Raw genomic sequence first — 14,159 nt, 5'->3', positions numbered from 1 at the left:
TGGAAAGTTGTACTTTTCCAAGAATTTGTCCATTTCTTCCAAGTTGTCCATTTTATTGGCATATAATCGCTGATTGTAGTCTTTTATGATCCTTTGTATTTCTGTGTTGTCTGTTGTGATCTCTCCATTTTCATTTCTAATTTTATTGATTTGATTTTTCTCCCTGTGTTTCTTGATGAGTCTGGCTAATAGTTTGTCAATTTTATTTATCCTTTCAAAGAATCAGCTTTTGGCTTTGTTGACTTTTGCTATGGTCTCTTTTGTTTCTTTTGCATTTATTTCTGTCCTAATTTTAAAGATTTCTTTCTTTCTACTAAACCTAGGGTTCTTCATTTCTTCCTTTTCTAGTTGCTTTAGGTGTAGAGTTAGGTTATTCATTTGACTTTTTTCTTGTTTCTTGAGGTATGCCTGTATTGCTATGAACCTTCCCCTTAGCACTGCTTTTACAGTGTCCCACAGGTTTTGGGTTGTTGTGTTTTCATTTTCATTCATTTCTATGCATATTTTGATTTCTTTTTTGATTTCTACTGTGTTTTGTAGGTTATTCAGCAGCATGTTGTTCAGCCTCCATATGTTGGAATTTTTAATAGTTTTTCTCCTGTAGTTTAGATCTAATCTTACTGCATTGTGATCAGAAAAGATGCTTGGAATGATTTCAATTTTTTTGAATTTACCAAGGCTAGATATATGGCCCAGAATGTGATCTATCCTGGATAAGGTTCCATGTGAGCTTGAGAAAAAGGTGAAATTCATTGTTTTGGGGTGAAATGCCTATAGATATCAATTAGGTCTACTTGGTCTATCGTCCTTTAAAGTTTGTGTTTCCTTGTTAATTTTCTGTTTAGTTGATCTATCCATAGTTGTGAGTGGGGTATTAAAGTCTCCCACTATTATTGTGTCATTGTTAACTTCCCCTTTCATACTTGTTAGCATTTGTCTTACATATTGCGCTGCTCCTATGTTGGGTGCATATAGATTTATAATTGTTGTATCTTCTTCTTGGATTGATCCTTTGATCACTATGTAGTGTCCTTCTTTGTCTCTTTTCACAGCCTTTGTTTTAAAGTCTATTTTATCTGATATGAATATTGCTACTTCTGCTTTCTTTTGGTCTCTATTTGCATGGAATATCTTTTTCCAGCCCTTCACTTTCAGTCTGTATGTGTCCCTTGTTTCAAGGTGGGTCTTTTCTAGACAACATACATAGGGGTTTTGTTTTTGTATCCATTCAGCCAGTCTTTGTCTTTTGGTTGGGGCATTCAACCCATTTACATTTAAGGTAATTATTGATAAGTATGATCCCATTGCCATTTACTTTATTGCTTTGGGTTTGACTTTATACACCCTTTCTGTGTTTCCTGTCTAAAGAAGATCCTTTAGAGTTGGTTTGGTGGTGCTGAATTCTCTGAGCTTTTGCTTGTCTGTAAAGCTTTTGATTTCTCCTTCATATTTGAATGAGATCCTTGCTGGGTACAGTAATCTGGGCTCTAGGTTATTTTCTTTCATCACTTTAAGTATGTCCTGCCATTCCCTCCTGGCCTGAAGAGTTTCTATTGAAAGATCAGCTGTTATCCTTATGGGAATCCCTTTGTGTGTTATTTGTTGTTTTTCCCTTGCTGCTTTTAATATTTGTTCTTTGTGTCTGATTTTTGTTAATTTGATTAATATGTGTCTTGGGGTGTTTTGCCTTGGGTTTATCCTGTTTTGGATTCTCTGGGTTTCTTGGACTTGGGCGATTATTTCCTTCCCCATTTTAGGGAAGTTTTCAACTACTATTTCCTCAAGTATTTTCTCACGGTCTTTTTTTTTGTCTTCTTCTGGGACTCCTAAAATTCAAATGTTGGGGCATTTAACCTTGTCCCAGAGGTCTCAGAGATTGTCCTCATTTCTTTTAATTCGTTTTTCTTTTTTCCTTTCTGTTTCATTTATTTCTACCATTGTATCTTCTACCTCTGTTATTCTACTGTTGGTTCCCTCCAGAGTGTTTTTGAACTCATTTATTGCATTATTCATTATATATTGACTCTTTTTTATTTCTTCTAGGTCCTTGTTAAACCTTTCTTGCATCTTCTCAATCCTTGTCTCCAGGCTATTTAACTGTAACTCCATTTTGTTTTCAAGATTTTCGATCATTTTCACTATCATTATTCAAAATTCTTTATCAGGTAGATTCCCTATCTCTTCCTTTTGTTTGGTTTGGTGGGCATTTAACCTATTCCTTTACCTGCTGGGTATTTCTCTGCCTCTTCATCTTATTTATATTGCTGTGTTTGGGGTGGCCTTTCCGTGTTCTGGCAGTTTGTGGAGTTCTCTTTATTGTGGAGTTTCCTCCCTGTGGGTGGGGTTGGACGGGTGGCTTGTTAAGATTTCCTGGTTAGGAAAGCTTGTGTTGGTGTTCTGATGGGTGGAGCTGTATTTCTTCTCTTTGGAGTGCAATGAAGTGTCCAGTAATGAGTTATGAGATGTCAATGGGTTTGGAGTGACTTTGGGCAGCCTGTATATGGAAGCTCAGGGCTATGTCACCGTGTTGCTGGAGAATTTGTGTGGTATGTCTTGCTCTGGAACTTGTTGGCCCGTGGGTGGTGCTTGGTTTCAGTGTAGGTGTGGAGGTGTTTGATGAGCTCCTATCAATTAATGTTCCCTGGAGTCAGGAGTTCTCTGGTGTTCTCAGGATTTGGACTTAAGCCTCCTGCTTCTGGTTTTCATTCTTATTCTTACAGCAGCCTCAAGGCTTCTCCATCTGTCACTTCCAAGGCGGTTCCCTCTGTTTTAGCTTCTTCTGTTTGCTGGTCTCTTCAGTGTCTAATTTCCGCCCTGACACAAGGGGGCGGTGGTGGACACTTTTTTAGGCTCCCTTGTTCAGTCGTGCTGTGGGGAGGGAGGAACACTGAAAACAAATAACACTGGCATGTGCTTGCAGTGTCTCAGCCACACTGGGTTTGCCCCCGCTCATGGCGTGTGTGCTTTCCCTGTCTACACTGCTTAGGCTCTAGGTTGCTCTGCCGGAAACTGTTGCGGCCAGCCCTGGGTTGTATGCACTTCCCAGGTCTAAGCCGCTCAGGTTCAGGTACTCGGGTACTCCTCAAATGCACAGACTCGGTTGGGCCTGCGTTTTGTGCCCTTCCCACGTCCGAGCAGCTCAGGTGACCAGGTGTTTGGCGAGCACGGTCGCTGTGACTTATCGCCTCCCCCGTCCCTCCCACTCGGCTTTCTGGGTGTACAACTGGTGCACCTTCTCAGGTGGATGTCAACCGTCCAGAATCCCAAGAAGTCTTGGTTAGCAATGAAGCCTGCTTACAGTTTGGTAAAGGGTGCCTCTCTGGGGCCGCAATTGCCCCCTTCCGGCTCTGGCTGCCCTCGCCTGCTTGTCTCTAGTGGGGGATGAGTCGGTCTGCAGCCAGCTAGCTCTGCTCAGTCCTTTGTTCTGGGAGTGGGCCTACTAGTGTCTTAGGTTAGGGCTTTTCGCGTAGCTCTAGTCAGTTCTTTGTTCTGTGAGTGGGCCTATTAGTGTCTTAGGTTAGGGCTTTTCGCAGGGTACCTATCCCACAGTCTGGTTTGCTCTCAAGTTAGTTCCCTCAGATTGTCCTCAGGACATTCAGGCCTGGTCCTTACTCTAAGCAATGCAGCCCACACCTCCCTGCCCAGCCACCGCTTGCTAGTGGCTGATGTGGGCATCTGTGCTGCTTCTCTGCTGGGGGAGTTATCGTTGGGCACAGAATCTGTGGGTTTTAATTATTTATTTATTTTTCCTCCTGGTTATGTTGCCCTCTGAGGTTCCAAGGCTCGCCACAGACTCGCCAGTGAGAGTGTTTCCTGGTGTTTGGAAACTTCTCTCTTTTTTAAGACTCCCTTCCCGGGATGGATCTCCGTCCCTAATCTCTTTTGTCTCTCTTTTTATCTTTTATATTTTTTCCTACCTCCTTTTGAAGACAATGGGCTGCTTTTTTGGGTGCCTGATGTCCTCTGACGGCATTCAGAAGTTGTTTTGTGGAGTTTACTCAGCGTTCAAATGTTCTTTTGATGAATTTGTGGGGCATAAAGTGGTCTCCCTGTCCTATTCCTCCATCATCTTAGGACCGCATCTAAGCTGTGTGACTCTATATGACTTACCAACTTTAATTCTAGGGAATTAGTACTTTAAACTCAAAGGCTTGACTGTTACTAAACACGATATCTTTATATAAAATATAAATGAAACTAGATAACAAGTTAAAAATTTTTTCCTTTTCTTGTTTGGGTTTTTGAAAAAAGATACTTTCTTTGGGTATCTATTACTTTGGGGTATATTTTAAAATACTAAGATAATACAAAAAGTCTACACAAAGGGCTAAGAATAAAGTGTTAGAATTTGCAACCCAATGGTCTATACAGTCCATGGAATTCTCCAGGGCAGAATACTGGAGTTGGTAGCCTTTCCCTTCTACAGGGGATCTTCTCAACGCAGGGATTGAACCCAGGTCTCTTGCATTGCAGGTGGATTCTTTACCATTGAGCCACAAAGGAAGCCCCAAAATACTGGAATAGGTAGCTTATCCCTTGTCCAGTGGGTCTTCCTGACCCAGGAATTGAACCAGGGTGTCCTGCATTGCAGGCAGATTCTTTACCACCTGAGCTATCAGGGAAGCCATTAGAATCTAAACAGGATGCCACAAGTACGGTAGGTACTCAATATAGACTTTATATTGACCAAGGTAGAGTCACATGAGTACTCCTCTGTACATTAACATTTCATTTCTCTACTGGTTAGTTCAATGGATACCAACAGTTAACATGTGCTGGTATTATCTGTCTACCTATTGTCATCATTTCAGGGACACCAGGAAAATAAATTCTCCATTTCCCAAATCTAAATGTTTCATGCTGCAAATACTTGATCCAAGACATACTTGATCAAAGGCTTGTCCCAGTTGCTCCTCCAGGGTTTCATTCTGCTCAGACAATGCATGGTTCCTCTTTAAGAGAGCTTGTCCAATTCGAGCAGCTAGCTCCAGATCACGATCCCTCTGTTAAAACACCAAATACATGTCTTGAGTACAAACAAAATTAAGTAGTAGTTTAGAAATCCTGCAGTCATTAAAAGTAATGTCCTAGAAAGCATCAAGGCCCATTTTAATGCCCAGATATACAAACGAATACAGGGCCTAACACACAAATGGTGTTTAAAATATGTGGTCAAATGGATGACCACCGTAGTTATAAATGCAAGAGAGTATTTCCTTATATTAAGTGAGATTTATTGATCATCCTATTAGTTAGGATACAGCAACTCTATCTTTAAACTTATGATTTTGGAAACTTAGAAAACTAATATAGTCTTTAAAAATGAGGACAGGGCCTGACCCACAGTAAAAGCCCAATAAATATTTGTTGAATGCATTTGTCTTTGAGCATGGTAATGATACAGTAGGCATGTTGAAAACCAAGGCAAAGCTTGTATGCATTCAGAGCCATAGGCTCAGAAGAAAGCACAATCAAGAACCCTATTGTCAACTGGTGTTAAGAACCATGATATGAAATAAAATAGGGGATATAACAAACTGGACATTTCAAGGCTATAGGGTTCTTCTTTGAGTATAGAGAAGAAGGGAGTCTGAAGAAATCAGTGGTAATGATGAAGGGAGGCCCAAGCCAAGAGTCACTGTATCTGGGTAGATGGTAATAACTTAGCAAGGGCATAGGGATTCCCTCTATATGGTGGGGATGAGGATTGTATTCTGTAGGATGGAAAACTATCAATATAGTAAAACATCTAAGTGCCTTATGGTATATGGTTATGCTTACATTAATCACTGCAAATAAAATTAAGGTTCTTTTTGTTCCATAGTAACATGAAAAGTGGTAGATGGGTTATCTCTAAATTTTCAAGGCCCACTTATTTCATTTTCAATATAGGCTAAGTGGCATACACAAAATCATTCTGGGGAGCTGCCAGGGGTGATGGGGACATGTGAGGAGAAGGGTACTTCAAAGAGAAAGATAATTCCCATAAGATCAACTGAACTTGAAGCATAGGGAGAGCTCTCTAAGACCACCACTCAGAAGAGATACACTACATATACTAAAAATGTCATGGACAAAGTGAGCTCAGATAATAGCCTGAAAGAAAGTAGAAAAGGGAAGGTGCTCCAAACTGTTGGTGTTTATTTGCAAACAAGCTGCTTCTTGAATGGGAGCTCTGTTTCAGGGTAAGTGACAGCAAGGATTTATTTAAAAAACATATTTTTTTAAAGATTGCTTTTCTAAGACAGTGAAGCCAGCCAGCATCATTATAACACAACAATAAAAAATTAAGCACTGTGCAACTTTATAAAAATAAACTTCAGGAGCCATTCTACTTTGGAATGCCAGTTGGTTTGAGTTGTTCTAGTTGTAACAACCTTATACAGAACAACCTAGGGCAAAGACATCATCATTCTTCATTGATATGCAAATTTAATAGCTTCTAAATGATCTTCAAGGTTTACTTTTTGTACTGGAGAAAAAGGACACATTCCTACCTCTGCCAGGAGATGTGTAACCATGTCGATGTCATTGTAAGTTTTGGTCATCTGCTCCACCCTGTCTGTGCCTAGAACTAAGATAGTTAAAACAACTGTTTATAGGATATAGAAATAACACAAAGTTTTAAATATTCATAAGAATTGAAAGATAACAACACAACAAACAACTCAGGCTTTTACAAAAAGTTATTTAGAATAAAAATACAGGTGAAAAAAGAAAAAGAAAGTAAATAGTTCACACGTTAGACAGTCAGGACAGACCAATTACTACAAACAAAATGTATATCGTACAATGAATTAAGAAAGTATCATCTGGTCACAGGGTAGTCACCTCCTGACTATCTTCTCTTTCTGTGGTAAGACTGGAATTTTGTCTCACTCATGTTAGAAGATATAGGCCAGAGAATTAACTGAATCGTTTTATACCCTAGTCTAAAGTTATTGAGGGGTGAGTTTGTGAGGAGTTATTAAAAAAACTAAGATCATGGCATCTGGCCCCATCTCTTCAGCAAATAGATGGGGAAACAATGGAAACAGTGACAGACTTTATTTTCTTGGGCTCCAAAATCACTGCAGATGGTGATGGCAGCCATGGAATTAAAAGACACTTGCTCCTTGGAAGAAAAGCTATGACCAACACAGACAGAATATTTAAAAGCAGAGACATTACTTTGCTGACATAGGTCCATCTAGTTAAAGTTATGGTTTTTCCAGTACTCACGTATGAATGTGCAAGTTGGACCATAAAGAAAGCTGAGTGCCGAAGAATTGAACTGTGGTGTTGGAGAAGACTCTTGAGAGTCCCTTGGACTGCAAGGAAATCAAACCAGTCAATCCTAAAGGAAATCAGTCCTGAATATTCATTGGAAGGACTGATGCTGAAGCTGAAACTCCAATACTTTGGCCACCTGATGTGAAGAACTGACTACTTGGAAAAGACCCTGATGCTGGGAAAGATTCAAGGCAGGAGGAGAAGGGGACAGAGGATGTGATGGTTGGATGGCATCACCGACTTGATGGACATGAGTTTGAGCAAGCTCCAGTAGTTGGTGATGGGCAGGGAAGCCTGGCATGCTGCTGTCCATGAGGTTGCAAAGTCGGACATGACTGAGTGACTGAACTGAATGTATAAAGGAAATTAATTAGAATTCTGTTGTGATTATTTTGAACATCTGTGATCAGCTATCATGTGAGCTAATATCAATAAATAAGGAATAGGACTTGCAGGACTTTTTGTAGTTTTATTGTGAATCATAACCCTTTTTAGTTTTAAAATTCTTTTTCTTTATAATAAACTTCATCGTAGGTAGGCCCTTGCTATAAAATGAATTGTATATTATTATATTCCTTGTATTACTCAAATCCATTATTTCTGACACTCCAAATTCAAGAATTGCACTTGACTAATTTAGCTCCAAAGAAAAGAACAGATAGGACCCTAATGATTGTACAAGCACAATAAGCAATACCTTTTTAAAGCCAATGATGCATAATAAGAGAGGGAACTTTTGACTTTGAAGAGCATTAATGAAACAGACTTGGGTTTGATTTAGACTGATTTTATAATTTGTTTGCCGTGAAATGTGAAAAAGCAGAGATTTGAAGCAGACAAGCTGAATTCATGTATTTGAGTGAACTTGAACAAGTCACTTATCCCTTCTGAGATTCAGATTCATATTTATAATATGGAGGTGACAGCATCTCACAAGGCCATTAGGAGGTTCAAATATGATAATTTACTAAGTACTATTTAATAAACTGCTGCTGCTGCTGCTAAGTCACGTTAGTCATGTCCGACTGTGTGACCCCATAGACGGCAGCCCACCAGGCTCCTCCGTCCCTGAGATTCTCCAGGCAAGAACATTGGAGTGGGTTGCCATTTCCTTCTCCAATGCATGAAAGTGAAAAGTGAAAGGGAAGTCGCTCAGTCGTGTCTGACTCTTCGAGACCCCAGGGACTGCAGCCCACCAGGCTCCTCCGTCCATGGGATTTTCCAGGCAAGAGTACTGGAGTGGGGTGCCATCGCCTTCTCCGAATAAACTGCTAAGTATCATATAACTATTCATAGCTATACTCTTTAAACACAACTGGTATGTATGAAACAGCCTCAATTTAAAATTCTCTGTAAACAATGCACTGACTTGGCAGCAGAAACTATGAGTTAAGTTATCTTTAGTTCCTTGGACCCATCTTAACACTTAAGATTGCTCAAAAGACACCAGTAGACAGGTTTTACTTTAATCTGAGCCTTTAATTTTTCTTCCCAGCTTCACTGCTCAAAATGAAAATAGCCATTACCCAGAGCAAATTATTAATGATAGTCTTAGTTCTAGTTAAAAGTAAAACAAAGTGCTGGATTGTCAGTATTAAGAGATTGCTGGAAAAATTTTAAACTGAAAACTAACAACAACAGCAACAAAAACAAAAAAAACTAGAAACATTTTTATTACAAAAGAATTTTTATTTACAAGTAGATAAAATGGCTCTGTACTTTAACCACACAGGGATAAAAGAAATAGGCTTTTGGGCCTAAGGAATTTTCACAGTTTAACTTGGTAGCATAGCTCAGGAACAAAGATTAAAAATTAAGGCAGATACATACAGTGTGTGGTCTCTTCTACTTCCGGTCTCAATAATGGGGGGGTGAGGAATTCAAGTCAATATAACTACACTCTAAACTACAAAAAACTAGCCAATGTTTGCAAAGACAAATGTAACACAGTGCAGTGAGTCTCAACTCCAGATTCTAACTGAGTTCATTTGGAGGGACCCCAGGGCACAGTAGTAAGGAAAACACGCCAGATGTTATAATGTGAAGCTAGGGATGAGAACCACTGAGCCAGGATTAACACTCAAAGTAAGAACCAGGAATCCTGGAAACTCAGTTAAAGACAGTTTTTATACAACTAATTTAAAAACTGCAAGATATGGCTTATATTATATGACTGACAAGAGTTGAAGATGAAGTGGAAATTTTAATTTGAAGTAAAACCTGTAAATTAAGAATGTAATAACATTGTGAGATACAAGTCACACATGATAAAAGGGGACTTGAAAATGAAGGACCCAGGAATTATAGAAATGTCTGGAATAAAATACGTTTTAGTGAGGAGAAACTAAAATATATTTCCTATAAATGCTAACCATCTGTCATAGTCTGATAATTTCAAGCTGAACCTTAAGAAGATATCTCCTTTAATGATCTAATTTTCTTATATGAGGAAACCTGACTGAGAGGAATTATGTGACATGTCTAAGATGGCAAAGCAAACTATTAGTGGCAAAGCCAAGATATAATAAGGAGGTGATAGCAGCTTCCACCTCACAAAGTCCTAAGAAAAGCTTGGGGCTGCTCATTCTCAATGATGGGCTCTTTACACCATGTTGCTTTTTCTACCATAGTACCACCAAGATCAAAAGGCTCTTATCTGATGAAATATTAGAGTACTTATCTGTGAACACAAGTTATAAAACAACATAGGTCCTGATTTTGTTTTTAAGGTGTGAGTATATCTATACATCAGAGAAGGCAATGGCACCGCACTCCAGTACTCTTGCCTGGAAAATCCCATGGACGGAGGAGCCTGGTGGGCTGCAGTCCATGGCGTTGCTAAGAGTCAGACACGACTGAGTGACTTCACTTTCACTTTTCACTTTCATGTATTGGAGAAGGAAATGGCAACCCACTCCAGTGTTCTTGCCTGGAGAATCCCAGGGATGGGGGAGCCTGGTGGGCTGCCGTCTATGGGGTTGCACAGAGTCGGACACGACTGAAGTGACTTAGCAGCATATCTATACATATCTATACACAAGAGAGGTTGAAAGAACATACATCAAAATGTTAATAGTGATGATCTCTGAGTATGGATTATAGTTGATTTGTTGTTTTCTTCTCAGCTTTTTGCTAATTTTCAATGAAGAACGAATGTTATCTTTGCAATAAAAAAATAGCAGCTCTTAGTTCAGTTCAGTCACTCAGTCGTGTCTGACTCTTTGTGACCCCATGAACCGCAGCACGCCAGGCCTCGCTGTCCATCACCAACTGTTGGAGTCTACCCAAACCCATGTCCATTGAGTCAGTGATACCATCCAACCATCTCATCTTCTGTCGTCCCCTTCTTCTCCTGCCCTCAATCTTTCCCAGCATCAGGGTCTTTTCAAATGAGTCAGCTCTTCACGTCAGGTGGCCAAAGTATTGGAGTTTCAGCTTCAACATCAGTCCTTCCAATGAACACCCAGGACTGATCTGCTTTAGGATGGACTGGTTGGATCTCCTTGCAGTCCAAGGGACTCTAAAACACCACAGTTCAAAAGTATCAATTCTTCGGTGCTCAGCTTTCTTTATAGTCCGACTCTCACATCCATACATGACTACTGGAAAAACCATAGCCTTGACTAGACAGACCTTTATGGACAAAGTAATGTCTCTGCTTTTTAATATTCTGTCTAGGTTGGTCATAACTTTCCTTCCACGGAGTAAGTGTCTTTTAATTTCACGGCTGCAATCATCATCTGCAGTGAAATTAGAGCCCCCAAAAATAAACTCAGCCACTGTTTCTGACAGAATGTGGTCCACTGGAGAAGGGAATGGCAAACCACTTCAGTATTCTTGCCTTGAGAACCCCATGGACAGTATGAAAAGGCAAAAAGATAGGACACTGAAAGATGAACCCCCCAGGTCGGTAGGTGCCCAATATGCTACTGGAGATCAGTGGAGAAATAACTCCAGAAAGAATGAAGGGATGGAGCCAAAGCAAAAACACACCCAGTTGTGGATGGGACTGGTGATAGAAGCAAGGTCTGATGCTGTTAAGAGCAATATTGTATAGGAACCCAGAATATTAGGTCCATGAATCAAGGCAAATTGGAAGTGGTCAAACAGGAGATGGCAAGAGTGAACATTGACATTCTAGGAATCAGCAAACTAAAGTGGACTGGAGTGGGTGAATTTAACTCAGATGGGCAGGAATCCCTTAGAAGAAATGGAGTAGCCATCATAGTCAACAAAAGAGTCTGAAATGAAGTACTTGGATGCAATCTCAAAAGCGACAGAATGAGCTCTGTTCGTTTCCAAGGCAAACCATTCAATATGACAGTAATCCAAGTCTATGCCCCAACCAGTAACGCTGAAGAAGCTCAATGGTTCTATGAAGACCTACGAGATCTTCTAGAACTAACATCCCCAAAAGATGTCCTTTTCATTACAGGGGACTGGAATGCCAAAATAGGAAGTCAAGAAACACCTGGAGTAACAGGCAAATTTGGCTTTGGGGTACAGAATGAAGCAGGGCAAAGGCTAATAGAATTCATCCAAGAGAACGCACTGGTCATAGCAAACACCCTCTTTCAACAACTCAAGGAAGACTCTACACATGGACATCACCAGATGGTCAACACCGAAATCAGCAGCTCTTCTTAAAAGGCTCCAAAAGGGAAAAATGAATTTTCAAATGGTTAAGTATTTATTATGACAAAAAAGTTAGATAATGCAACCAGAATTCTCCAGTTTGTTTAGTCTGTAGACCACCAAGCCCAATGGCTGGGCTACCTCAACTGCACAGAGTTGCTCAACTGATAAAGGAACACAAAGGATTCTTCTCTGCAGCCTAATCAGTTCTGTCTTCTTTTTGTTAACACAATACTCCTGATAAAGATAAGCTGCTTGGAATGATTCCAAAAGCACTCAGGGCAAGGCTCTTAAGTGTTCTCTTGGCATTTAGGCATGGTGATAAACATTTTCAAAGCAATAGACTAATTCCTCACTTTAATTCTATAACCATGAATGCAGGGCCAAACAGATTGACTTTATTATAATTAATCCTATCAAATTCTACTTTCCCTTCAGTTCTCAGAGGTTAAAATAAAAATGCAAAATGGTACAGAAATTACCAATGCTCTGTGCTTGTTTCAGTCTAAGAAAGAATTATTCATCAGAGAGATGATAAACATTTTTATAGAACACCTTTGGTTTATGAAGGTTGCTAATTAATGTCCAGTGTTTCTGAAAAAACATGGGGGAGATGGTTTTTTTGTCACTAATTCTTTTTTTTCACTAATTCTTACTTTATAACACATAGTTTTACACCAACTCCACCCAATCATTTTCAGGACGGGAAATGCCAATGTTGACCCATTTTGATATCCCTGTTATTTACATGAGATGGTGCCTGAATAGTTCTCTCAAATGTCCTTTTTCAAGGTCTAGAGTTTTTACTGCAATTATTTAATTTTTAAAAGATTTCTGATCTTTCATCACTCTCCAATTCTTCCACATGAAAAAAAAAACCAAAAAACAAAATGAAACACAAACAGTTCCTGCATGACAGAGTAAAAGCTGAAATAGCTCCTGGTAACTACAGACAGGTTTTGAGGTTTTAACTCCAGAGAAGTGTTTTTTGCTACTATAATACAGAGAACATTTCTGCAATACAAAAAACTGCCTTCAAAAGAACTGAGATGGAACAAAAAGGAGGCTGATCATATGTTCCATCTAGGACAGCCTTTCTCAGTGGGGTTCCAGGAGAGAATTAAGCCCCATAGATAATGATTTGAGAAACAATTTTCTCACTAATAATACCTAGATAGGACATGATGTATAAGTGATAAGGTAACTCATTCTACAATAGATGTCTTAGGGCAAATGACTTAATTCTTCCATGGAACTGGTCAAAAGGAATTATAAATCCGCTCACCTCTATGACTAGACTTATGATTATTGCTTCCTGAGAATTACCTGTTATATTTCCTTCCTGCAGGTAAAGGTTAATGAATTTCAAGGGCAGAGGAAAAGTATAACTATCAACCAGAAGTAATAATCTCTAAAACTGTACTTCTCTGCAAAATTCTGTACCCTCCTTCGTTTCTCAACTTCTCCATTTAACGTCACTATGAAGTGGCCAGTTTTGGTGACAATGCTTCAGATCACTGGTTCTCAAATCTGTGTGCATCAGCACCAGCAGGAGGACTTATTTAATTTAAACAGACTAGGCCCCACCCCCAGAGTTTCTGAATTAGTAGATCTGGGATGGGGACACAGGATCTGTGTTTTTAACAAGTACCAAGTGACATTTATGCCTTAAATATACTTATATAACCACCCCCCCCTTTCCTTATGCATTAGGAAGTGGTAAGGTGATCTTTTATTCCCAAATAAAAAATACCCTGAAAAGCAGATCAGGTTTCTACTTTGAGCCTTCACATGAACAAATGGTACTTTCTGTCATGGTGTGATCTGATTGCACTGCTTGTCCTACATGTCACTGTGGGCCTCTCTTAATAAAATTAGAAAACCCTGCAAGCGAAACCTTCTTTGAGTATCTTAAACTGTGTGTGTATGGCAGGGACTGTATGTGTGTCCGTCACTTCAATCATGTCCGACTGTTTGTTATCCCATGGACTGTAGCCCACCGGGCTTCTCTGTCCATGGGTTCTTCAGGCACGAATACTGGAGTGAGTTGCCATGTCCTCCTCCAGGGGATCTTTCCAACCAAGGGATCCAACATGCATCTCCTGTGTCTCCTGCATCGCACGTGGATTCTTTACCACTTAGCCACCAGGGAAGCCCATGGCAGGGACTAGGAGGGAATTATTTTTCTGGACCCATCCATTGTTTACTTTTAAAACACATGAAAGCAAACTCTTTCTGGTTTGGAAGGGGCT

General features: G+C 39.8%; 1 protein-coding gene across 4 annotated transcripts in view; it reads right to left on the bottom strand.

Moving 5' to 3' along the window:
* TRAK2 (trafficking kinesin protein 2) overlaps positions 1 to 14,159 on the bottom strand; it is a 71,131-nt gene that overhangs the window by 20,569 nt on the left and 36,403 nt on the right. For all 4 annotated transcript variants that reach the window (XM_070388175.1, XM_070388160.1, XM_005904243.3 and 1 more), the window contains 2 exons: positions 6,498 to 6,574; positions 4,887 to 5,003 (listed from right to left, as the gene is read on the bottom strand). In XM_070388175.1, the coding sequence (XP_070244276.1) occupies positions 4,887 to 5,003; positions 6,498 to 6,574 (194 nt within the window). The remainder of the gene's footprint in view (positions 1 to 4,886; positions 5,004 to 6,497; positions 6,575 to 14,159) is intronic.

The sequence above is a fragment of the Bos mutus genome, chromosome 2 (genome assembly GCF_027580195.1).
Source record: "Bos mutus isolate GX-2022 chromosome 2, NWIPB_WYAK_1.1, whole genome shotgun sequence".
NCBI classification, from domain to species: Eukaryota; Metazoa; Chordata; class Mammalia; order Artiodactyla; family Bovidae; genus Bos; species Bos mutus.
The sequence above is the reverse complement of the archived record's forward strand: the minus strand, read 5'-3'. Positions and strand labels throughout refer to the sequence as shown.